Raw genomic sequence first — 26,767 nt, 5'->3', positions numbered from 1 at the left:
GATGTGCAAAAATACAGATATAAATAAATATAAAGAAATAAAATGTCCATTGTGGTTATCTATTGTCCTCCCTGCCTTTACTGGGAGCTGTTGTACAGTCTGATGGCCAGGGGGACGAAAGAGTTTTTTAGTCTATTACTGGAGCTGGACTGGGACAGCAGTCGGCCACTGAAAACACTCCTCTGCCTGGTGAAGGTGTCATGCAGAGGGTGGTGGGTGTTGTCCAGGATGGACAGCAGTTTGTCAAGGGTCCTTCTCTCTGCCACTGTCACCAGAGAGTCCAGCTCTGTTCCCACTACTAAGCCAGCACTCCTCACCAGTCTGTCCATTCGACCAGCGGAAGGCTGGCGTCCGAGGATTCAGGAACACACCATCAGGAACACACAATTAAAAGTTCTTCACAGCAGTTTTTTTTTATTATCCAATAAAGAAATGTCAGAACTAAACAGATCTTAGCAGGATGAGTTTAAACGCCTATATTTCCTTGTAGCCTATCACCTACTCTCCTTTTACTTTTATTTACGAGACGTACATTTAATTGACTGTATGGAAGGCTACACTTGCCCTTATCTAGAGCTGTTTACCAGTACACAACTAAGCAAAGTCGATGCCTACAGACGGTTAAAAGGTCAATTGATTGCAGATGTCGCGAAAATATTTTCCCCATAATTTCAAGGGATCGGACCATAACAGTCGACATCTACAGGAAAGTAAGCCACAATATCGATAGTGTTTTCCTTAAGACATTCGTGTCTGGCAACATAGCCAATCTTTCAAATTGTGTTAGCTTTTCTGTGAGAGTGGATTGGGATAAACACCTTGTGTTTGACACACAAAACTGCGAAAAGGTTTGACCTTTTAGAATACATTCACATTCAATTATATATGTATATTTAATTATTTGTATACAACTGCCTGGTGTGCATTTATTTTCATTCCTGTATGCCTGGCACGCAGCTTGAACGCAGACAAACACGGAACAATAAGTGTATGATCACGTCATTTATTTATATAGAAAAGCAATAGACAAGTCACCAATCTGTGGCATTACCATACTCAATGTACAATATATTATTTCAGAACATTTTATGACAGACAGAAATGAATTCACAATATCTACATTCAGAACATGATCCCTCAGAGGGAATAAGTTAGCTCTATACATCAACGTCTGATTATTCACATTTTGAATTGGATCATGGGCCCACATGTAGGCCCAACAATGAATAGGACCATAAAACCTACAGGAAAAAGCCTTATGGATGCAGTGTGTGCTTGGGAAGACATGGACACAAGACAAACGTATGACAATAAAGAGGGAGACCGGGTGGGGACAGCTGAAAGGACTAAAGGGATATTAAACTATGCAGTGTTTTGTGTTTCCTCTCAGAACGCAGCACATCTAAATATAACTAACTTTGGAAAAAAGGGGGATTGAAAATAATTAATTGACAGCAACATTTACCAACAGTTAACTGCTTTTCCTCTTCATTTCATTCTTGTAGTTACAGAATTGCCCATGCCACTCTTGCAAATACGTGGTGTTTTTGCGGATGGACATACAGTTTTAAGCCCAAGAGAAGCCTCTGTATGTAAGCAAAGCTCGCCCCACTTTAACGTGAATACCTAGAGATGCACTTACAGATCAGTCCTGCTGGTCCACATATACATCTATTACAATCCTCTTGACCCCTTCCACGCAAACACTCCCGCACACACACATACACAAACACACACTGTTTAAATGACAACAATGGCTGATCGACAACAATACAATGTCACTTGAGAGAATTCTGAAATGGCTTGGCTATGGTTTGGTTTGGAAAATTTGCTGGATATATTCTCTGGAGAACCAGGTTGTTTACAGGAAATGTGTAGTGATACAGCCTTCATCAGAGGGTGCAGTGCAAGGGTTGCGTCGTAGCTTGCTGTGCTCGTTGCTCTGTGATGGGGGACGGAGGGGTTCAGGGTTCGATGGCAAAGAAGCTGATTTAGGTCTCACTGCAGCTCGATGAGGTGCTGAGGCTCCCCGAGCCACTTCCCTCTGTGGAGAGGACATGCACACACACACACACACACACACACACACACACACACACACACACACACACACACCACACACACACACACACACACACACACACACACACACACACACACACACACACACACACACACACACACACACACACACACACACGTTTGTTTCAATATGAACATTCATATATACTCCGACCTCTTCCACCACAATAAGTGCCTATACAGAGGTTTCTTCATCGCAAAAAACATGCAAAAACAGTGGATTAACTTAATTCCCACTGCCAGTAGACGAGTGGGCCTTTCTGTATTTTTTCTGGGATGCCACGTTCAAACCATGCGTGCCGGGAAGCTGCACAATGCTCCAATGGGTGAGTGGTTAAGTTTCACAACATGTCTTCACACAAATTGGATCCCACATTGCAGCAATCTGCGGTAATCGCTGCAATGCCTGATTAGTTGTTTTTAGTCTTGTGGGAAAGGGGTTTCAGTATAATACTACACATACGATAACACAGGGAGAATAAAGAGGTATAGCTCATAATCCAGCACAATCATCTGTTTGTATCCAACACATACCGGTAATGGTAATAAAGGAGGAAGTACCTGAGCTGGTGAGTGATTGACAAGACTGGGACGGTCCAATCAGGGTGAGCAGATTAGCAGCAGCGACCCACCCTTCTTTACTCGTCTTCAGGTTTTGTACAAACCTAACGGAAAACAGTGAAAAGAACTGCCTTCAAGCCTCTGCCTGCAAAGTTGTTATTGCATCTCCGCCCAAACTACTGGCTGTACAGGTTTTTGCGATCAACCCCGTCTCAACGGTTTCCGTTTGGCGCCCAAGCGATGACCCGGGCCATACGAATGACAGCACTTCAGCAAGCGTCCCGCACACGACTGCAGACGGACTCACCACTGTCCGTCTTCTCCTTCCTTCACCAGCTGCACCGTGTCCCCGCTCGCCACCGCCAGCTCCTGGGCCCCGGGCCTCTCGCAGTCGGCCACCACCGTGTACTTCCCAGCGCACTGCGCCATAGCAGGGGGTAGGGCGGGACAGAAGCGTTCGATATTAGATCATGCTGAAGTCAAACGCTGATGAAGGAAGCAGGCAGACACACACGCTTATTCGGGATCTGGGTTGTCGGGGGGGGGCGTCTACCCACCAGTCTCTTGGGGGCCTCCTCCTCGGGGTCTGAGTTGAGCGGCTCCTCTGCGCTGGAGTAGCCGTCGTTCTCCCCCGAGGCGTCCAGCGACACCGAGGCCTTGGTCCAGCCTGTTGGGTGAGGGACAGAGAGTTGGCATAATATGGCAGGCGGTTTGTTGGCAGTAACCGAAAATAGCGGGACCTCAGCTGTTTTGGAGTGCGAGAGGTAGAGGGAGCCAACAGATCTCTCTTGATCGCGAACAATGTGAGTGACATCGGAGCCAACGGTGAAACACGACCAACACACAACTGTTGAGTAAGAGCCAGTCAGCAAATGTGAGTGAGATCAAGAGAGAAGACCATGCAACACACTATATTCTAAACCTGCATACTACCAGGCAAGGTGGTGTGTGTGTGTGTGTGTGTGTGTGTGTGTGTGTGTGTGTGTGTGTGTGTGTGTGTGTGTGTGTGTGTGTGTGTGTGTGTGTGTGTGTGTGTGTGTGTGTGTGTGTGTGTGTGTGTGTGTGTGTGTGTGTGTGTGTGTGTGTGTGTGTGGGGGGTGAGTGATTCTGAACAGCAGTGTCTTATCGACTGCGGTGGGTGTGAAAACAAGGGGCAGGCAAGCAGGTGGCTAGTGAGGGACTCCATCAATAGAAGGGCAGACATCTGCAGGCTGTTGAGTGCAAGCCAGGTTGAGCCAGCATACCTCTCCGCTTGGCCTGTAAGAGAGCTGTGGTGCTGAACCACCTGACCCTGCTCAGGTGGAGCGGGGGCGGGCCTTGATCTGGGGAATGGGAGGGAGGGTTAGCCCACGGCCCCTCATGAAACCATGGTGCCGCTCGGAGGCACCACTAGCAGCTCGCTCACAGAGACGTTGGACAAACCAATGGATGATCAGGCTCAACCATGGGCCAATGGAATGTACTGCAGTCTGAGCCCAGATCACTGTTTTCCTCAAACCCATAACATCCAATGGAGGATCCATAAAGAACTTTTAGAATTGTGTCTTTTTAACTTTAAGTGTGGAACAATGTATCGGGCAAGGAGTTGTTCGATATATTTGATATGTAACCCTGAATTTCTTGCCCTGCCAAATGGTCGGAGCTATGTCATTGGCTGGTGGCAGGTGTTGTATCAGCGATGCTAGGCCGAAACATAAATGACAGGGACATACAAATTCCATTCATCTTATCTATCCTTGAGATCCGCTAGCTGCCCGCCCCATAAGCAGGCCGTCAAAAAAACACGTCTCTGAAAGCAGCCTATGCTCCGAGATCATACACAAAAACAAGTGGTACTACCAACCACTCAAAACCAAAATAAACAGTATTCCAAACAATCAACGACAAGGGGTGTGTGTTGTGGGGTTTTGCGCTCATGCACGCGAAGTGGGAGCTGAACGAAGCCAGCGTCTGACTTTATCTGGAGCTAGATTAATCCCCAAGAGGAAGAGGAGGAGGGTGAGGGAATATCAATGTGTATTTTCCAAGACAAGAATTTGTATCGGAAAGGCTATGGAAAGTACTAATATAACTAAATGATTTTAAATCGGATGCCCAATGCACGTTCATTTTAGTTTTTTCTGGATGCACAAAACACGAAGGGAGAGGTGAGCTTCCTGTTTGTTTGGGATCTCGCATCGAATACCAACAGAAGTGACGTCACCCAACATCGCTGACACAACCTTTCATGTTCGATCCTGGGTTCATGTCTGAGCCCCGTCTTAGAGGGGAACCTAGAGGGTTAACGGACTGTAGCCACCTTTGAAGCCGAAGGGCGTGGGGTCACTCTTGATCTCATGCCGCTTGGTCTTGTGGTCGGGGCTCGTGGGAGAGCCTACTGTCAGGAGGAAAAAACCAGAGACACGAGTCAGAAGAGTGTGGAGCAGAGGAACACGGTCGGACTACAAAAAGATGAGATGATATGGCTAAACATCACAGGGTTATTCTACACTAGCGTTGGCACAGCACAAAGGTTGTAGCTTCGAGTTCCGAGGTCGTGCAAAGAGCATAATTTGCGGCTTCACAGAAGCACCTGAGGTGCGAGGTACCTGGTGCGGGGAGGAGCATCATGGGTAACGTGAGGCTCTTATCATCAGTGGTGGAGGGCTCTGTGGAGGGGAAGCATGCCGTGTTGGACCGGTGACCTCAAACTACTTCAAGCTGAGTTGAGATTGGACCTATGGATCTATTGCATTGAGGAAACGGTGAGGTCTGACATTAAAACATGTGAGACGTACCTTTCTGTGGTTTCAGGTTACTGAAGCCCTGCAAGGTGAAGCGCTTCTTAGCCACGGCAGCTCTGTCTGAGGTAGGGCTGGTGGCGATCTCGTCCAGCCCTGGACCCAAACTACCTTTCACAGCAGGCTTAAGGGAGGAGGAGATGGCATCGGGGCTCGGCTCAGCTCTCTTCTCCTCGCCCTTCTTCAGACTTCTCTGGCTCTTCAATGGACTGTTGGATCGAGCACAAGGCCGTCAACCCGTCATTAACAGTCGGTTAATCAGTCAATGTTACGTTTTATTGCAACTGTGTATAACTATAACATATTTCTCAAAATCACATCTTCTAATTTCATTTGTAAATAATTGTTATTTTGGTTATTTTTAAGTGTAAGGGTTGACATAAAATTGCCATTCTGTGTATGCCTATGCAACTGTTAGAAAGAGTTAAGAAAATACATAGATAAAGGCCTTGATATTGTACCCTTTTTAATTTCTTAGAATTGACACAATGAAAGCCGGCCTACCTGACTGGTCCACCGGCGCCAGGGGGAAACTGTAACACCTGGTCTGGCACCCTCTGCTGGCTAGCTACAGAAGCAAAGGAAAAACTATTAAACTAACCACTATTAAAAGCATAAACATAAAGTGCAAACACATTAACTAACATAACGTGTATTCACGTGACATTCCATGTCACGTGAATGACATGGAATTATTCATGTTGTTGTCTGGGTTATACTTCAAGTGGATAATGGAACTAAATGTTGGATTTACAGGATATGTAATCATGGCATTGTTTTTGAAACAGACAGTACCTCGGTACGCCTCCAGCTGGGTGGTCAGAACCTTCCGGATCTCGTTCACCCAGGTGGTTTTCACGTCAGCACTTGGTGCCTGAAACAATTAAATAACAATTGAAATAGCAATCATATTAAATCATATTGTAATTACTGAATAATTATTAAATAACATCAATATCAATGTATAACAACAACAATATAACGTATAACTATGTTCTCAAGGTAGTTACCTGCTAATATATTTGTGCTTTGTGTGTGTGCTAAACCAATATTTACTTATAAACCTGGACGTTTCAGCATACCTGAACAATGTACACCTCCTCCCGGGAGTTGCACCAAATTTCAAACTTCTTGTTGTCGCCCTTTGCGTTCTCAGTAATACCGACCGCACTCATCTGTACGGAAAACAGATGGAAATAACATTAGCCTGAAGGAGCGTTAGCGTCCGTTAGCGCACCCTCTAGCAGAACCCCGAGCGCTCTGAGCTCCTGGGGGGGGGGGGGGGGGGGGGGGGCGGGCGGGGGACTCACGCTGAGGGACTGCTTGAAGCTGTAGGAGGGGGCCTTCTCGTAGCCTTCGCCGTTCTCCTCCCGGCGCTTGCAGAACAGCAGCGCCTTCTCGTGCAGGAAGAGGTGGCGCTGCATGGGCTTGAAGCGCGCCAGGTCCTTCACCTTGGCGTGACCCTTCTTGTGCTCCGTCCACACGCTGAACGAGCCCTGCATGAGCAGCCGGCCCAACTCCGTCAGATTACCCTGCCGGGGGGAACGTACCAGGGAGACATGGGGATGAAGAACCGCTTGGGATAGGTTTCCCTCAATCGCCTGCATTAACAGGTTATGCATGCAGTACTGGTGTTTGACCAACAGAGGGAGTCCTCTAATGTAAACCAAGTGGTGTTGGGGTTTGGTTCTCCTTTAAACCCAACATCAAATCCCATCTCTCTCCCACAGAGAACAAGCTCTATGTCCACTCTGTATTGTCTCCTCTGCTCTCGTACTGGTTTGTGTCCTGGCCAGGACGTCTGCGTTTATAGGAGTGCAAGGGTTCGTCTCCGATCTCATGCTACGCTCAACTTCAAAATATGAATACTATCTAAGAGTGCGATACACACATTTCTCAATTTAAATTCACATGAAAGTCCAACATTGATGCAGAATTCATTCATGTTTAAAAGAAGAGAGTGAGGGAGATGCTAATTGCTATTACTGTAGTACATTTGGATGCACATAGTTAAAAAACTAAATTTGTTGAATAGTTATTTCTCTCATCTCTTCCATAAAATAAATAAGCAAGGGCGAGATCCTTAGATCTAGCTGATAAAGATTGGGTTGTTCTACTCTATGGTTTCTTAAGCAGCAAAGGTGATGCGGTCATGTGACTGGCGGGGGTCTTCCCGCGGCCCACCTCGTAGCCAGTGATGGCGATGAGGTGCATTGAGTCGTTGACGGCCTTCAGGATGCCAAGGATGGAGGACAGCGCCTCCTGGAGGTCATCAGTCCCCTCACAGCCCTTGCTATACTTGAGCATTTCCTGTAGAAAGACACGCACACTGAGCACTTGGGAGCCTCGCAGACAACCTATTGACAAAAAAACCTCTGTCACGGCCCAAAGACAGATAGGTGTACCTTCAGTAGGAGCTGATACTTGGTGATCCTCTGAACAGGCTTCAGGAGGTAGGAATCCAAGCCCAGCTTATGCTCCAACTTCTTTTGGCATTCCTGATGCAAAATAAATATAATATATAAATAATTAAATATGTGGTGTGTGTCTGCGTGTAAGTATATGTTTTTGTGTGTGTATTTATATGTCTTTGTGCATCCGTGTTTGTGTGTGTCTACGTCTGTGTCTCTGTGTGCATTTGTGCGCGTGCGCGCGCGTGTGTGTGTGTGTGTATCTGTCTCCGTGTATGTGTAGGTATGTATATGTGTGTCTGCGTGTGTGTCTTCATGTACGTGTGTTTGTGTGTGTGTGTGTGTGTTGTCCAAGCGTGGCCCACCTGGAAGAAGGCGCAGTCGGAGCACTGCCTCCATAAGCTCTCTGAGCGGGGCTTGTTCTGACAGTACTTCTCATAGATCTGCAGCTCCGTCATCTTAACCAGACACACACACAGTGGGCATGTGAGCAGCAGAAACCAGCATTACGGTGCACACACCCACTTTCAATAGCAACACATAGAGCAGTCATCACGCACCCGCTCCAGGAAGCATCTTCCCACCAACTCAGGGACGTCTGTGTACTCCTCCAGCTCCCCCAGGAACGTCCTGAAACAAACAAGTTCAAGTTAAGGGTTAGGGTTAGGTTAAAGCTAAAGATATAGCCAAAGATATGGTTAAAGATAAAGGCAAACTGATTGAGTCAGGGTGTCACAGCAGCAGTAATACAGGACAGCAAATCATTCAAAAGAAATAAGAACATTCAGAACAATTTTCAGAGAATTACAAAGATCAGAATTAAGTCATCATTTGAAATGAGCCTCTTGTCACCTCTTGTGGAAGTGGTAGATCTCTAGCATGTTGCCAAACAGGACGTCCTTCTTGTTCTGCAGTGCTGCGGGCATCAGATGAGCCATCGCTGGGTTGTCCATCTCTGCTGCATAGCCCTGCGATATAACAGTGAAAAAGTCAACGATAAGGCACACTTGCTCTTTAGTTTTCCTTATAACATTTGACATCAAAACTGTGTTTGGAATATGAGCGTGGCGGCTACCTGAAGAACACAGAGGAGCTCCTCAGCGTAGGCTCTCTCTGTCTCCAGGAGCTCATTCATGACATGCCTGGAGAGAGGGGGGAACACAATGTATTCAACAGACTAGAGCATACATGGAACCCCCGGATGGGAGAGTAGGCCGATCCTCTCGTCGTTCAGTCGACTCAGGTGTGGTGATGATTGATTTATGGTCCGCCGGCTCACCGTCTCAACACGGCCAGGTTCTCCTCCTGCTCCGACTGAGAAGCTTGTCGGCTGTGGATGCCTCCGTTCTGCTGCTGACCGTCGTCCTGGAAATGCACATGTACACACACACACACACACACACACAGACCATTTGACCTCATGATCATTGGCTGTGTGACACCATGCTTTATGTCCACTGACACCAAACTTAGTAAAGGGTAAATGACAATCTGGAGGAGTTTACCACCTACCTTTTTACAACTGACGTCATTCCCAGAGTCTCCCTCTAGGTTCTTCTCCTGTTGTGCTCTGTGTGCTGAGAGAGGGACGGAGAAAACAATCAAGCACATTGACGTGCACTCTAAGACGTAGCAGGGAGAGCAGGGTAGGGTTAAGAGCAGCAGTCCAAGGTCAGACTGATCTGCAGCCAAGCCAAAGGGCAAGGTGGAGATCAACCATGAGGCTGAAGCAGAATGGGTCATAGATCAATGGTTCCCCGCCAGTGAGTGACCAGGCACACCGACATCTCGAGGCAGGGCCGGATCTACCATTAGGGCACACGGCACTATGCCCAGGGGCCCCTGGCCCAACCATTCCCAGCCAGTGGGGGGGCACCACACGAAAGAAACTTTTTTTTTTTTTTATGAATGTTTGTACTCTTAAAATAGTTATACATGGTATTATTAAATAGGGTATTCATTTAAAATTCATTATTAGACATTTGTGCCCAGGGGCCTATGATTTGTTAATCCGGCCCTGTCTCGAGGGAATGCTTGGCATGCCTCGACCTGATCCATTTTACAATATAATAATAAACCTGCCAGTCTCATTTTTGTGAGGGTGCATTTTTGTTGTCTACTCTGCTTTGACATTTTTAATAATGCAATAATGTGGGCCATTTTTCGTTATTAATCCCTTAAAGCACTAACATGGGTGTGGCGTTTATTTCCGGTTGTTGTGTGTGAGGCACAGACCTGGTGAGTTGAGAGGGGACTTGATAATGGCCTCTGGCCTCGGGGCCACCGGCTGCACGGGTCTGGTCTGTTTGGCCGCTAGCTTCTTCAGGCTGATCCTCCTCTTCTCAAACATCTCCTGCATGGACGTCTGCTTCTGGAGCACCTTCTCCACTTGGTCCTGGCCCACGGGAGAGGACAGGGTGAGTACCGTTTAGAGGAGGGCCGTTCGGTGGACGCCTTCAGAGCATACATTGGAAGCATGGTTCATGGTAGAACCCCTCACCCTAGTGTTGAACTAGATCCATCAGGTTCAGTCACAATTGAGTCAAAATAGCCATATTAAGTTGTTGAGTATGATAAGATGAGATGATAAATAAAGTATCATACGATGCTACTTTATTTATCCCAGACAGGAAATGTGTGTGTCGCAGAAGAGAGTACAGGACATAAGTAGAAATTAAAAAGAGATGATAATGTAAAGATGAGTAATAACGTGTACATAAAATGTAAACATTATGTGTAGATAAAATGTACTCATATTGAATATACACAATATGAGTAGTAGCAAGTTAGGTCATAATTGTATGTAGAGCTGTACGATTATGACAAAAGATAGTTTTGCTCAATATTGTGTTTGCGATTATTCATTCAATTTATACGCTGCTCCGCCTAAAACAATAATCATTATTGCTGAGTTGTAACGGTTTGTCATTTGATTTTAATGTAACGGGGGTACAAAATCCATTTTCTGTCGTTTTTTAAGGCCAGAGGACAAAAATCGTGATTACAATTAACCCTGCAGTGTATTTTGCAGCACTGTTAGCATGCGTCTTGTCAGGACTCTACTGGGACTCTGTACCATGAACTCCTGGTTGAGCACGGCCTCGTACTGGGTGCAGATGGTGGCCCGGTCGGTCAGCAGGTTCTGGCCCGCGGCCTCCAGGTAGCGCTCCAGCTCCAGCAGGGCTGCCTCGGCGCCCTCGTGGGACTGGCAGCGGTCCACGGGCTGCGAGGCCAGCAGGTAGATGCCGTCGTCGCACCACTTGGCCGCCTGAGAGCGTGAACAAAGACAAGGGAATGCAGGAGGGTTATTTAGAGGTGCCTTATGAATTAAGAGACAGTGTGTCATTTCGTAGAAATCTGGTAGCTATCGGTTAGCTGTTCATAAGTGGAATACACTGTGGGAATATCTGTTTTGAGGTGACTGCATTTGCCTCTGTTTCTGCTCCTTTCTGACCAATCAAAGCATCTCTTCCCTGATTGGTTTGGGATATCCATCTTGTCTCTCGATCAAAGTTGTATGCATCATTTCTCATAGGTGAAGAAACGTAGGGAGGACGTCGACTTGGTATCGGTTGTTTGATTTCGAAATGTTCTCTCTCAATCTCAAATAATCAACTTGAAGGTGGAGATGGAGGAGTAGGAATGTGTATGTTTATTTGTGTGAGAGTGTGTGTGTGTGGCTCCCTCACCCTCTCCAGGCTGTGGTGGAGCTCCATGGCCTGCAGGAGGAGGTCCTTCTTTGCCCTCAGGGTGCTGCTCAGCTCGGAGCTCAGGGCTCGGAGCTCGCTGCAGCTACTCTGGAGGGAGTCCTCCGCGTAGTGCGAGTTCTGGATCAGCGAGTCGCCCTCCTGGGCCAGAGCCGCGGTTCGGTCCAGCAACTCCTGTTGAGGGAGAGGGGGAGGGTTTAGTGGTCCATTATGTAGGAGCCGTGAAGGCTATGGAGGTCATTGGGGCAGGGTTGTATATCCTGGGAAACTAATAGTTCCTGGTGTGTGTCCCTGTATCAATGTAATGCTTAGCATAGAATATACATTTTACTGTCCCCAATGGGCGAAATTAGTCTTCTACTTTTAACCCAGGTCTTGTAGATGTGTGTGTACTTCTTTTAGTGATAGGCGAAACTGGAGCACCAGGTGGAAGTCAGATGAACACGGAGAGAACATGCAAACACTATACAGCTTTGTTATACAGCTTTGAGTTTGAAGCCCGGACCTGCTTGCAGTGAGGCAGCAGTGCTGACCACTGTGCCACCATATTAAATGTAGTGCTCTGTATCACTCACACAGACTTTTCCCTCATAGTTTGTCAGGTCACGGAAGATGTGGTCGGCGTGCGCAGGGCTGATGCCCACTTCGGAGTACGTTCCCAGCTTCTCAGACACCTGGTCCAGCTGGGCCATCACCTAAACAGACAACAAAAACAACAACATCAGCAGTGTGATGGTTGAATGAGAGTCTACAGAAGAGGTCTCACTGTCTACAGAGCGGTCCACGGCCTCAGACTAACCTCTTTGTAATTGTGCTCAAAGTGGCGCAGCTGAAGACATTGGGTCAGTTTTGTTTGGTGCCGCGCCCAAAACTGATCGAACGCCCGCTCGGTCTCGTCCAACTGTGATAGCAGCCTGACAAGAGCCGAGAGAGAGAGAGATGAACACAACAACAAGGGAGGAATACAGAGGATGCTTGGGGGGAGAGGGAGAGAGGAACCAGAAGGCAGCAGTAATGGGGTAAAAACTGATGAGGCAAAATAAATTGGTCTATTAACTTCAGTGTGACATCAACATGCGATTCCACTAACATTCCATTTAACCGAGATGGTAGAACGGTTGAATGTTATTGATTGCCGATCAATAACTGTCACAAATTTACAAAATGTAAATCTTTAAAAAATATTTATTGTTTATAAGGAGGCAAGTGTGTGATATTCATTAGTATCAACATTAGAGTTTGGAGTCAATATAAACTAATATGTTAAAATTAATGAATAAATCGAAGAAAAATATGAAATTCAAGCAATCTAAACATTGTTGGCTCACACCAAAATTATGAAACAAAATTTGCGCTCTGTGTGCATATTGGCTGTAGTGTTGGGCTTGCAAGGAGCTGACCTCTGCACTGTAGCGAGGTTTTCTAGTTCATCCTGGGTCATGTTGTGGTCCGGGTCTCGTACCACTGGCTCATTGATGCTCTCCAGCAGCCTGCTGCCCTGGGCCAGCGCCACCAGCATATCCCCCTGAGCGCACACACACACACACACACACACACACACACACACACACACACACACACACACACACACACACACACACACACACACACACACACACACACACACACACACACACACACACACACACACACACACACGTCAAAAACACCCTTTCTTCAGGACACATGGCATAAGTGTGTGCGTGGTACGAACTACTTGGCAATGGTATGAAACTCCTGGTGTCATTAAAGTTACTTCCCACACATCTCAGTTACTATATTGCACTCTGTCGAAATCACCCAGTTTCAACAGCCGATGCGAACAGGCCAATTCTGAGTCTGTTGAAAGTAGACGGGTGAGTGAGAGGCAGAGGGAGGGAGACAGGGAGGGCAGGGCAGGGTCACCTTCATGTGGTCCTTCTTGCTGGTGTGGGTCCCCAGCAGGCTGGTGGTGGCCAGGATATCGCCCGGGAGCTCCGTCTCAGCCAGCTCCATGCCAAACACCTGCAGGCTCTGAGCCGTCTTCTTCACCATCAGCGCAAAGCCCTCGATGGCCTGATGCGGTGACGGCGACACACACACACACACACACACACACACACACACACACACACACACACACACACACACACACACACACACACACACACACACACACACACACACACACACACACACACACACACACACACACACACACACACACACAGGCAAATTACATTAAATACACCCGTATGGTGACGTATCATTGGCATGCTATCTGGTTCTGATGTCCTGAATGTAAAATGTGCAACCAGGCGGTTCTTTTAATGACTGAAGTTGGATACATGCAGAGAGGTTGGACTCACCGTGCGGTGAGAGATCCACTTCTCGTGGCAGTACTCCTGGGTTCCCCCCAGCTCCTGGGTCAGCTGACTGCGCTCTATGTAGGAGTGGAGCTCCGTCACAGAGCTCAGCATGATCACCTGCACACGACACACGCAACGTATAAACACACATTCAATCCCGTCATTATCACTGCTGCGGTTACTACTACTACAACTGCTTCTACTTTTCACGATACTATTACTACTGCTACAGTTATTATTAGTATTGCTACAGTTATAACTACTGGGGGGGGGGGTAAGATAGTATAGTGGGTAGGGGGTTCGACTCCCAGCCTAGAGGTTCTGGGTTTGATCCCCAACCCTGAGCAAGACACCCAACCCCTACCCGCTCCTTAATGGCAGGTATCTCAAATCACCGTGAGTTGCTTTGGATAAAAGCATCTGCTAAATGACTAATAGTAAACATTAGCAGCAGAACTACTGCTGCTTCTGGGACGTAGCTCTCCACCTACCGGCACCTTCATCTTGAACTCATCCTTGTTGAACTTGAAGAGGATGTCGGAGAGCGTGCGCTGCAGCAGCGTGGTGGGCCTCAGAACCAGAACCAGCTGGAGGTTCCCTGGGAAGGAGCCCTGGGGAGGAGAGATGAAGGTCAGAGGAGGCACACTGCATCGCAAACAACAGCAGAGGCAAACAATGTCCTAGGAGCTCGCTCTCTCTCTCTCTCTCTCTCTCTCTCTCTCTCTCTCTCTCTCTCTCTCTCTCTCTCTCTCTCTCCTCTCTCTCTCTCTCTCTCTCTCTATCTCTTCTCTCTCTCTCTCTCTCTCTCTCTCTCTCTCTCTCTCTCTCTCCTCTCTCTCTCTCTCCTCTCTCTCTCTCTCTCTCTCTCTCTCTCTCTCTCTCTCTCTCTCTCTCTCTCTCTCTCATCCCCCATCATGACCGTGTCCTTTTGCTGTGACATTTTCTTAATTCAGATCTGAGATGCGGTTCTGTCAAGCAAATGGAAACTGATGACTGCATTACGCCACCCAGCCCTCCCAAGGGCCCCTTTACAAGGAGGAGGATCACAACATCAGTCTTCATCGTACACAGCTGGCACTAATACCACTTAGATGAGCCCCAGCCTTGAGGTTCGTTTTGTAGGATCGGCGGTAGAACACGCTATCAAATCAATTGACATGAGTCTCAAAACTATAAGACATGAAACCATTAAACCGGCCGCATGCTTCGATATCGGCCTTAAACCTGCACAGTGTAACTTTTCTCTTCATCTATCGTTTTATTCTGGTCCACTTTTGCCTGACCCCGCCCCCTCAGACGACAGTTACTGCCATCTCAAAATGATATAGCTTTAACTGTAGCTACAACCCAAGCCACTAGAGGCTGCTAACAGGAAACCTTATAGATCGACTTCGATATTGAACAAAACAACTGCAATGGATGGATGCATATAAGAATAATAAGTATAACAGTTTAGAGTATAAGACGTTGATGGCTAGGAATTTGCTCGGACGTAGGTCACAAGGGATACTCTATGCTGGAGCACTGCAGTTGTTGTCAACGCTGGCTTAATTAGCTAATGACCTGTGCTGTGGTTAGTCTAATTACATCCCTCCCCCCCACCTAGGCGGTTGAGGAATGCCGTCCTAGGCAGAAAAGACATGAGTACCTCATTAACGAGCATGCCACCACTCGGGATATGGGGCTATTAAGGGAACTTAAGGGATCAATTCAACATTTCCAATGCTGAGCGGATGATAAAACTAAACCTTTCTGCACCACTGGTATTGGAGATAATAATGATATTTGATAAGGTCTATTGAACACGGTGAAAAAATCGAGCCGGTTTAATTGTAGGAAGTATCGAAATGAAAGCGGAATTGAACTGAATGTTGTGGAATGTTTTTTTGCTGACGGTTAACCACCACGGATGGATGTGGACGAGAGGGCCCGGGGCCCCAAGCCACTCAGCCGTGGACGTGTGGACCGCCGGTGGGCTTCAGCGGTCACGCTTCACCCAGGCTTTGTTCTTCAGGAGACACTGTGAACCGCTCTGAGACACAGTTCTGTTCTCGCTCTCTGTCTCGCTCTCTTTCTAACACCCACACGCACGCACACGCTTTTTTAACTCACACACACGCATGGAAACGCACACACGCACGCAGAACTGTCTTTTTTATCATCTTCACAAAGCCCTTGATGGACGAACAGAAGACACACACACACTCACACACACACACACACACACACACACACACACACACACACACACAACACACACAACACACACACACACACACACACACACACACACACACACACACACACACACACACACAGGAGGGGGAGTGGGCTGCATAATGTGTGGTGAGAGTATCTGGGGACTGCCTGACTGACGCTAACGCTACAGGCCTTTAATGAGGACCCTCCCCACCCTCCCCATCCGCTGTCTGTCAAAGAGATGCTACCTACCACCCTTAAAACGACCCACAGGGCCGTCCCCTTCTTATCCAAAAACTAGCCCTCGCAATCACACTGAATCGGCGATTCTCTCACATCAGACGGCACAAGAACCACAGCTGGCAGGGAACCATCGTCATTGCACATCAATCTGTGATGTGATCAATAAGCATGCATTCACACTTGTTCACAATGCATACACACACACACACAACCACACAACCACACACACACACACACACACACACACACACACACACACAACCACACACACACACACGTATTCACACTTGTTTTTACATACATACATACTCACACACACACACACACACACAAGTATGCATTCACCCTTCTATACACACACACACATGCCGTCTATACAGACTCCGAAATAAAAGTGTGTGCACTGCATATTGCTTTCCCTGACTGTGCGCTGACCTCCAGAGCGGTCATCTATCACCCTATTGGCTGACCACAATGGTTTTCCGAGCCCAGATGGGTGCTGATGAGGAGCAGCTCCCCTCGGCTCAACACGTGCCGGCGTTCATTAGCCCCCAGTCATTGGTGTGGATGAAGCCACCGGCAGGGCTCTGTGGGATTAATAAAGCTCCATTCAATTGAAAGAGGAGCGCGGGGCCCCCCCTCGTCCCCCGGGGGTTTGGGGGTCACCTCTCCCTCTCCCCTCTTTGAAGCTTCAAACGGTTCTTCTTTTGTTCCTTTTCTCCACTATAGCTGTAGTGGATAATATCTGTGTTTTTTGTATGTGTGTTTATGTTTTTTCTTGTTTTATATTAGTATTTTGATGTGTGTTTTTTTTCATACACATATGTATGCACTGCTTTTACAATAGAACAATTTAGTGTGTCCAACATATCGCTTTGGTGTCTGCTTACCCACGCATGCACTTTGTAACATAAACACTGGAGGGTTATCACGCAGAGTCAGGATGAGTGTATATACCTCTTGACCAATGGTTTAAAACCATTGGTCACCATTGGCTCACCATTGGTATAAAATGTAAACCAACCCATCCATACCGGCGGCTAGGGAAAACCATGGGAACTCTGTAGTTTAAGGTTTATTTGTTTTTGTTGTGTTGTGTAATGAAGAAAAAACACACTGGTAGGCATCACACTTACAACACGTTACCATGGTGTTGTCATCCAAACAGAGCAGATGTGCTGCTGAATGAAGAAACGCTGTTTGTGTGTGTGTGTGTGTGTGTGTGTGTGTGTGTGTGTGTGTGTGTGTGTGTGTGTGTGTGTGTGTGTGTGTGTGTGTGTGTGTGAATGGAATGTTTATGTGGCTTGAAGGATAGATGCATAGCAATATCACAACCTTCTAATGGGGGACAATATAATTAACTAATATTGTTTAGTGCCTTAGCGCAAAAGCGCAATATGCAGTGCAAACCTCTGGTGCGTTGAGGGGAAGACCCCGAGCTCACCCACCCACCCCCTTTTAAGCCCTCCCCCATTCAATCAGATAAGCCTGTTGGCACACAGCCAGCTGGGAGGGGGGTAAGTAAGAACAAGCAGGTGTATATTAGAGAGAGAGAAAGAGAAAGAGAAAGAGAAAGAGAGAGAGGGGGGAGAGAGAGAGAGACAATGAGGGTAAGTCAATTACAGTGAATCTTCCTTGCCACCCATTTCTTTTCAGAAATTCAAAGGAGATACAGAGGTGAATTGGACGGGGGAAAGCGGGCTGATGATGATGCATTTAAAGACGAACACCAACGAGTGAATCCCACTAAAAGAAGCATAGGAGATGGGGTGTGGATGGCGGTAGTGGAGGGAAGGAGGGAGAGAGGGGTTTACCTCTGCATACTGCGTGTGCGTGCGTGTGCGTGTGTGTGTGTGGGGGTGTGTGTGTGTGCTGCTTGAAGTGAGCCCCTGGCTTCCACAGCTGATTGCTGAATGATGAGAGTATGAATCGCTCTGCTGCTCAAAGTAGGTTACTAGGCTGGACCAAGACACAGCATTACACAACGACAGGCACACCCCTTATAACCAGAGATCTTTACATCCTGAGATATGTAAGGACACACACACACACACACACCTTCTGTATTTTTGTCTTTCCTTCCCTTATGCATCAGAAGTAAACACACATTTTATCTTTCCTTTTTTCTGAGATGCTAAGCCCTACTCTATCTCTTAGCGTCTCTCAATCTTGCTGTATCATTCTCTATCTGTTTCTTCCTAACTCTCTCTCATCTTCTCTCACGCCATTTCTTTCTCTTGTATGCATTCATATTTTGCATTTATCCATCTTTTTTTAATTCCTTGTTGTCGTGGTGACAACATGTTAACAATGATGATAATGACGATGAAGTCATGAATCAAGCAATCACATTGAAGGCGTCTCCTTGTCACATTCATGGGGCCTTGCACACAATGCACGAGCCATGCCAGAGCAAAACACAGTCCCCTCCCCTGTATTCCTGGCAGCCACTGCTTTATTTCTCCCCCCCGGGTGATGGAAACACATGGCGGGCTTGGGTGGAAGGGAGGTGTACATGAATGGGTGGGGGGGGGTGTAGGGAGGGGGCCGGTCGCACCATTAATACTAACAAGCCCTTCTGCTGTTTGCAGAATCCATCCAACCTCTTTCAGCATTTGAAAGATGTCACCCAGCACAACATAAACAGAGAGAAATATAAAGAAAGACCCCAAATCCCAAACAATGGGGTTGGAATATATGTACAGCTCCTACACCATCGAGTCACCTCACTGGTACTTCCTACGTTGTGACTAAAGTGTTTTTTCAACCAGTTTTGAGAATGGGGTTTCATTGAGTCAAGCATAATAAAAAAAAATATTTATCAAATGGAAGAAATAAAAGGAAAGATTCATATATCTCTGTCAAATAAGGTAAGACAGAGTCATTGCCTTTTCTGTGCACAGGACGATCATACTTACTGTCGTGCATCGTCAACGCACAAAGGCCCAGATTGAGCCAGGAATGTCCTCAAATCCACATAATTAAAACTTGTCTCAAAGACCTAGCATTTAAACGGTGTGCTCTGTCTTTGTATGTGTATTCTGTGTTTGTTTGTTTGCTGCAATCTGCTAGCATAGACGTGTACAGCATGAAGTCGACGCTGGCTATTTATAAATGTGCTCTGTCAACACATTTGATTTGAATGATTGATTTGACATCCTGCATATAGGCGGCACTCCATACAAGGACCGGGGGGGGGGGGGGGGGGGGGGGGGGAGACAAACAAACATGTCCAGCAACATAAAACACCACAAGATGAAACTCACTGCGATTCGAAGCAGGGTCCCCTTGACGGCCGCCCATCGGTCCTGCCGGCGGGTCGATGACCAGTACGAAGCCCACCCCTGTGGGCCGAGAGACTGGGAGAGAGAGGGGCAGGGTTTACACTGGGGCACAGGGTCCGCATCAACACCTGCCACCAGGTGTAGATGGAAGATCCATTTTATTTAAGAGAATTCAGGGTTACATAATAAAAACTATTGCATGGCCGGCAGTTTTTTACAGGTCATATAAAAAGATTTATGTTCGTCCCTGCTTGGGTAATCAAAAGAGCGAAATACAGAATGAGACATGAAAAAAAACAAAACAGTACATGCATGAGCCGTTTCTGTGCCAATGTAAAGGTCAACCAAATGGTTAAACATTAAACCGGACATGCCCTCCTTTAGTCTAGTGGTACACGTTAATTAGGATTCATTACAAATGCTGTGGTGTAAAACTGACGCAATTAAGATGGGGCTTGTCTGTTCCTAGACAAGCCTCCTTGACAAGCAGAGACCAGCCCCCCACTGCATACACACACACACGCACAACACACACACACACACATCAGCGCCCCCACCACCACCAACCCATCCCACTCCCCCCCCCTTCCCGGTGACAAACAGCAGGTTGGAGGTCTGAGGGGGGGGCGGGTTAGTCAATACTGTCCCACATGTCGGTCCTCTTCTCCCTCCTCTATGGACCCACTCCTCATACATTAAAACATGACGGCTCCCCGCGGACACGCCGCCGCACACCAGCGTCTCACCTCAGCGGCGCAGCCACACAGAAAAGCCTCCGCGCAGAAAAGACGCAGATCGTAATCCTTGACGTCTGTGTGTTCACTCAGATGAGCCGAGGGGCGACGCGGTTATTCCAAGCAGGAGGTGCACTCATAGCAGGGGGCACCAGGCAAAAAAATGCCAGAGGGAAAAATATGTGGACGGAGAACTGTCCGGTGGTGGAGACAACAATGGAGGAAAAAAAGGGGAAAAAATGATAAACACAGGCAGCCAGGATGAAATCTCAGCGTGTTGTACCCCGTTGACGAGAGGGAGCCCAGCGCCTCGAACCAGCTCCCCTCCTCTGCTGCACTGAAGGCATGCAGCCAGCCAATGAGGCGCCAGAAGGTGCTATGCCACCAGCCAGACACTGGCTATAGCTGCTGGGGGGGGAGGAGGGTGTTTGCAGCCCTGTTGGCCAATCAGCACGTCTTGTAGGACCGGGGGGGAGGCGGGGAAGAGGGAGGAGACAGGCATGAAAAAAAAGAGGAATAAAAAGGAAAACGGCAGTGGCTCTGAGGAAGATGGCTCTTCTTTATGGGGAGGACTGCGTTCTTTTGGACGCACCGCCCCTCTCACTGTCTCCAAGTGTCAAACAGTACCACTGGTTTCATTTCACATGCAACGCCTTTCTACGTTCCTGTTGGTTCCCTCCCTTCCCTGTCGTCGTTGTCCCTCCCCTGGTCTCGCCGTCCGTTCGCATGCATTCAGAGGAAATGCACTGCAGGGCTTTGGGTGTGTTTGTGCTGGACACAGAGGAGGGGAGGAGAGGATAAAGGGGACAAGAGCCAATCTCCCTAATACACCCACTAAAACAAGGAGGGGTGGGGTGGGCGTGGGGGGGGGGGGTCTCATGACAACAAACGAGTCCGAGGTTGGGTGTAAGACCTCCATATGTCCATCTGAGTTAACCACTGCTGATGCCCGCATGACAAAGAAGTGCATCCCACGTGCCTGCTGCTGAAAAATGGATGAGCTCACGTGAGCATGGCATGTTTTTAGAGTGGAAAAGGCTCCACTGGTAAATTGTATTTAAAACAAAGAATTGAGTAATCATACCAACCAAACCCACTAGAATATATCAGATGTTGTCCCACGAGGACCCACGAAGACTCCGTGACAGGGGGAGTTTCTAGGTCTGGTTCTCATTAGCGTGGATCACTTTTATCATGGGTGAATGGCTAAATAAGGAGAGGTACATGTCTAATAACATCCATTTTAATATTCATTGGATATTCCCCTCGGTTGGTTTTGGGAGGAGCGGCTGCTTGGAGGGTCGTCTAAATAATTGGATTTCTGGGCGTAGTGTGGATGCCCTGCTGGCTGTGGGCAGGGATTTGCCTAATGGCAAAGTAGGGATGAAGGATATTTGCTTGCATGAATGCATATGCAGAAGTACTGGTGGCGTGACACACAAGTACACATTCATACGAGCAAACACACACACACACACGCACGTACACACACACACACACTCACACACAAACCCCTCAACTGCTAACATGATGAAAAAAATAAATAATAATAATTAAATAGCACCAGTAAATTCAATCATAGGCAACAATACCATGTAATATGGGGTTGTGTCCATGGATGTCATCTATTCCTTATCAAGTCCCAGTATTTTCTTTATTTTCGTCACGTTTGCCTGTGCATTGAGCCTCAAGGTCATTTCACACAGATGTTGGAAATTGTGCCAGGGTTGGGGCTCCCTCAGGTATCAGTGAGCATCTGTTGGTGAGTGGCCCCCAGCTGGGCCAACAGAGGGTCAGACACCTGCTGGGAGGGTCACCTCACCTTCCATATGAGCCGGTCAGCCTCACAGCCTCCCCACTGCTGTGGGTGCACAACGGGACTTCAGCGGGAGGGGACGTTTTCCCGCTGTAGCCTCATCAAGGGGGGGGATCATAACCCATTATTAAGGGCTTGGGGGGTGATTATTGCAAGGTTGTTCTACTGTGGAAAGCTGTTTTCTGCTTGGATGCACAGAATATCTCCTTCCTCTGGTGGAATTAAAACGGCACACCATTAAGCTTTTCATTCATTTCTTCTTTCTCAGCGGACAGTAGAAACATGAAACATGAAAAAACAAAAATATTTTCAACGCGATCAAAAATGGGGGATTCTCTTTAATATGAAAAATTGATTTGCATGTGTATAAATAGAAACATTTAAACCTATGAACAAAGAGGACACTGAGCTAATCCATTCAACACAAAGATGCTCTCTCTCTCCCTTCCTCTCCTATCCTTCTTACTTCCTAAAGCACACACTCACACACACACACACGCACATTCAAATAACAAGCAGTGCGCAGCAGAACCGTCTGCATGCATTATTGAGGCCGAAACAGTCCGAAACACAGCACTTTCTATTTTTGAACAGTGTTTGCAGCTGCAGACAAGGTACGGAACAAGGGGCCGGAGGGGAGGGAGGGAGTAGCTGGCTGGCTCAGTAACAAAAACATGAAGTGGATGGAGGAGGTAGGGCACTAAGGTGTGAGGGCGATTGGGAAGTGTGGCATTGTGTGTGTCCTTTCCCTTCCTCCAACGCCTGGTCTAGTCTGTCTGCAGAGGCCGTCTGCAGGAGTATGATAACAGTCAGGGGGGGGAGGACTGTTAATTAAAAAAAGTCCTCTCCGGAGTCCCTGCCCCCCTCCTCTTGTCGCCCAGCACTCTCTCTGGTGTCCGTAGGCTGGGGGAGGGGGGGTCTCTATGTAATGAAATGATAGTTCAATCTCTCCGTTTGAACTGTGTGAACCTAAATGTATGGGCTCAGCTGTACCAAAGCACTGCGTGATGGTACTGCCACCTATTGGCCAGCCCCTCACACTGTCACTGCAGTGCCGCAAATACGCATTTGATTAAAATGTGCTTAGTCAATAGTAAGTCGGTTCTTTGGAAACACTCGCAACTGTCTCTCTCTCTCTGTGTGTGTGTGTGTGTGTGTGTGTGTGTGTGTGTGTGGTGGTGTGTGTGTGTGTGTGTGGTGTGTGTGTGTGTGTGTGTGTGTGTGTGTGTGTGTGTGTGTGTGTGTGTGTGTGTGTGTGTGTGTGTGTGTGTGTGTGTGTGTGTGTGTTGTGTGTGTGTGTGTGTGTGTGTAATAAATACCGTGGGACTTGAAAGCAGCTGGTATTGAAATTATGATAGAATGTTTTGCTGATGAAGCAAGTGTGTGTGTGTGTGTGTGTGTGTGTGTGTGTGTGTGTGTGTGTGTGTGTGTGTGTGTGTGTGTGTGTGTGATCTTACCTGGGTACACTGGTCAAGTAGGTAAGCACGTTGTGGAACCTCTGTTTCCAAGATCTCTCCGAAAGCATGGAATTCTGGGAACACGATGATGGGGCTGCCATTTTGTCCTCTGCCCCCTTTGAATTGGATGTTGGAAAGGAAGGAGAATTATAAGGTTTACATATCAAAATAAAAATGGTTTAGAAAATGTATGAGTGATGATGAATGAAAAAATGTAGTGCTATCGCCCTGTAAAACCTTGTGCTATCTATTCCAAAGGTTGCTAATCTCTGGATTTAGAGATTACATTCCGCGTTATTTGATTGCCTTTTTTCTCTCTGTACTCTTTATTAACAGGACACAGTCATTACAAGTGACACCCAAACTGCTATTTACACAGTACATCACATGGGGGCACTGGTGTTTTTAGTAACAGCTCTATATATATATATATATATAAATAAATAAATAAATAAATAAATAAATAAATAAATAAATAAAGAGAGAGAGAGAGAGAGAGAGAGAGAGAGAGAGAGAGAGAGAGAGAGAGAGAGAGAGAGAGAGAGAGAGAGAGAGAGAGAGAGAGAAGAGAGAGAGAGAGAGAGAGGAGAGAGAGAGAGGAGAGAGAGAGAAGAGAAAGAGAGAGAGAGAGAGAGAGAGAGAAGAGAGAGAGAGAGAGAGAGAGCGAGAGACTGCAGTGGTGGTTTTAAACATTAAAGAGAGCTGACGCATCAAACCCTAAAATATTTCCTCGCTTGATAGCTTTCCCTTTCCGCTTGCTTTTTATCTAACTTACATACAATGTGTACACTACAAAAACAGGCACCACAGTGCTTTGATCCTCAGACGAATCCGTCGGCCCATGCGATTGGAATATCAAGTCCGCATTTATCTTTCTTCCCTCCTCATCGCCTATAGCAACAGCAATAGTGCACACGGTCCATGGTTTTGATCAACTGCTCTAGGAGCTCTCTCTGCAGGACCTTGGTCTGGGATTAACTTGTGCTTTCTCATACGCTTCTTCATCCTTACATATTGTTTTCAGGTTTGCTGACATTTTCCAGCAATAAATACTGGAGGAATGAAAATATTGAGTAAAATTGAAAGACAAGGGCATATAAAAGGCTTGTCATGGAACTATTTCCAGTTTAATTTAGTTTAGAATTGTTTGTCATTAATCACCATCGGGTTAAATGGGTTATTGGTTTTAAATGCTTTTCTACCAATTTCATATGCTATAAATATATGCTTTGTGTCCCGGTAGGACATTTATCCTTCGTCTATCCTTGCTATCTTTGTTGTTTACAGGGAAATCTAATCTACACATAGTGGGCAATTAAATTCCCACTATGTGTAGTGGGCACATGAAAATTATTATTCACTGCCATTAAAGTTGAGATAAACTGGTAGAACAGTAGATGAACAGTAGATTATCAAGCAGGTAGATCAAAAAAGGAGAAGCAACTGTATTCTCTCTAGACATACACCACAAATAGGCCCACGGGGGATGAACAGGATGCAAAACATTTAAGATGGAAATGGGACAATGGAAGATTTGAATGCCAAACTATAACTTAACAGTAACGCGCACACACACACACAACACCACACACACACACACACACACACACACACACACACACACACACACACACACACACACACACCACACCACACACACACACACCACACACACACACACACACACACAATAATCAAACAGTCAGACAAGAAAGACAAGCAGAAGGAGAAAGGCTTACAGGGCAGATACAAGACAAAGGCAGACGGGACAGGAAAGTGTCACCTGAAAGGAAGGCAAACTGCTTCCTGAGGTTCAGGGGTGATGTCAGCAGCACCGAGAGGGCTGCACTCCTGCTGCATGATCTCATCTGGAACAGAGCAATAGAAACGCACGTTAACACAACCACTGGATGTTCAAGGACATGCATGTCATTAGACATCCTAGACGTACTGGTTCCTTTACTCAAATCAATGTCACTGTGACCCTTTCTCCCTTGGATACTACTGGTTGATACTGTGTTGCTTGTATACAGATGGCCCATAATGTTGTACCAGTGTTCAATACCAGTGGCCAGAGGAAACCAGTTGCTTGGTTACCACCAGTCCATAGGGTTTAACACTGTTGCTTGGTACCACACGTCCATAGTGTTTTAATAACAGTGTTGCTTGGATACCATAGTATTTTAACAGTGTTGCTTGGATAACATAGTATTTTAACAGTGTTGCTTGGATACCACTGGTCCATAGTATTTTAACAGTGTCGCTAGGATAGCACTGCTCCATAGTGTTTTCATCGGGTTGCTTAGATACCAATGGACGAAAGTGTTTTAACAGTGTTGCTTAGATACCACTGGTCAACCGTATTGAACTCATTTATTATATCATAATTAGCTATTGCTAAATACCTTTGCAAGATACGGTTTTTAATGGTGTTGCTTTGATACCACTGCCCATAGTGGTTTAATGCCCCCTTTGCCCCCTGCCAGCACGTAGCAACCACATACACTGGCAACTGGGACGTTGGCCGTTGCAGGCTACATAAACCCTGGCAACCAGGCCCCAGCGATTTTCCAGACCCCACTCTGTGTTAAACAGATTAAAATAATCTGAGGTCAGGACCCATCCCCGAGGAGAGTAAGGAAGGAAACGTAGAGATGAGCCGGTACAGAAGAAGGGAGTGTTATTTGTTTGCATATTGTTGAAGCTACTCAACAGAATTATTTGTCTAATGGATCTGTTGCAATATACTTACACCCTCAAACATTAGAATAGACAATAATTATACTGATGCACGCGACAACCCCCTGCATTAAAAACCAATCAGCTTGGAATTCATACTGATGTTCCCTCAATCTTCTGATCAAGATAAAGAGGTGTTTCACCACAGAGTGCCACAGCAATACACTGTATCAGGATATTTAAATTTATATGGAGGGCAATATAAACCAGTTTAACATGATAACAGCACAACGACGGGCCAAAGTCCACAACTGGGGAAGCAAACACCAGAGCAGCATAAACAGATCGATGCAGCACTTCTGTAGACATAGTGGGGTTGTGTAGTAGCTATCAAATTACCCTCTGCCTCATACATCGTTCATAATGTCTGCCACACAGCCATAAATTGCACTCCATGCTGGAAGAG

At 46.8% G+C, this 26,767-nt stretch overlaps 1 protein-coding gene across 1 annotated transcript in view; it reads right to left on the bottom strand.

The window, feature by feature from the left end:
• Positions 1-973: 973 nt before the first annotated feature.
• The window catches only part of mcf2lb (mcf.2 cell line derived transforming sequence-like b), a 70,749-nt gene continuing 44,955 nt past the window's right edge, over positions 974-26,767 (bottom strand). The window contains exons 5-32 of the mRNA XM_056579504.1: positions 14,381-14,500; positions 13,890-14,006; positions 13,447-13,596; positions 12,942-13,066; positions 12,341-12,455; positions 12,117-12,236; positions 11,524-11,715; positions 10,911-11,102; positions 10,070-10,229; positions 9,347-9,411; positions 9,114-9,199; positions 8,910-8,976; positions 8,687-8,802; positions 8,395-8,464; positions 8,200-8,292; positions 7,829-7,921; positions 7,608-7,733; positions 6,734-6,955; positions 6,506-6,598; positions 6,219-6,297; positions 5,928-5,991; positions 5,421-5,632; positions 5,232-5,291; positions 4,943-5,020; positions 3,201-3,310; positions 2,951-3,063; positions 2,644-2,747; positions 974-2,044 (exon numbers count right to left, since the gene is read on the bottom strand). Coding sequence (XP_056435479.1) covers positions 1,992-2,044; positions 2,644-2,747; positions 2,951-3,063; positions 3,201-3,310; positions 4,943-5,020; positions 5,232-5,291; positions 5,421-5,632; positions 5,928-5,991; positions 6,219-6,297; positions 6,506-6,598; positions 6,734-6,955; positions 7,608-7,733; positions 7,829-7,921; positions 8,200-8,292; positions 8,395-8,464; positions 8,687-8,802; positions 8,910-8,976; positions 9,114-9,199; positions 9,347-9,411; positions 10,070-10,229; positions 10,911-11,102; positions 11,524-11,715; positions 12,117-12,236; positions 12,341-12,455; positions 12,942-13,066; positions 13,447-13,596; positions 13,890-14,006; positions 14,381-14,500 — 3,195 coding nt within the window. The 3' untranslated portion in view covers positions 974-1,991. The remainder of the gene's footprint in view (positions 2,045-2,643; positions 2,748-2,950; positions 3,064-3,200; positions 3,311-4,942; positions 5,021-5,231; positions 5,292-5,420; positions 5,633-5,927; positions 5,992-6,218; positions 6,298-6,505; positions 6,599-6,733; positions 6,956-7,607; positions 7,734-7,828; positions 7,922-8,199; positions 8,293-8,394; positions 8,465-8,686; positions 8,803-8,909; positions 8,977-9,113; positions 9,200-9,346; positions 9,412-10,069; positions 10,230-10,910; positions 11,103-11,523; positions 11,716-12,116; positions 12,237-12,340; positions 12,456-12,941; positions 13,067-13,446; positions 13,597-13,889; positions 14,007-14,380; positions 14,501-26,767) is intronic.

Source organism: Gadus chalcogrammus, chromosome 20, assembly GCF_026213295.1.
Source record: "Gadus chalcogrammus isolate NIFS_2021 chromosome 20, NIFS_Gcha_1.0, whole genome shotgun sequence".
Classification (NCBI taxonomy): domain Eukaryota; kingdom Metazoa; phylum Chordata; class Actinopteri; order Gadiformes; family Gadidae; genus Gadus; species Gadus chalcogrammus.
The sequence above is the reverse complement of the archived record's forward strand: the minus strand, read 5'-3'. Positions and strand labels throughout refer to the sequence as shown.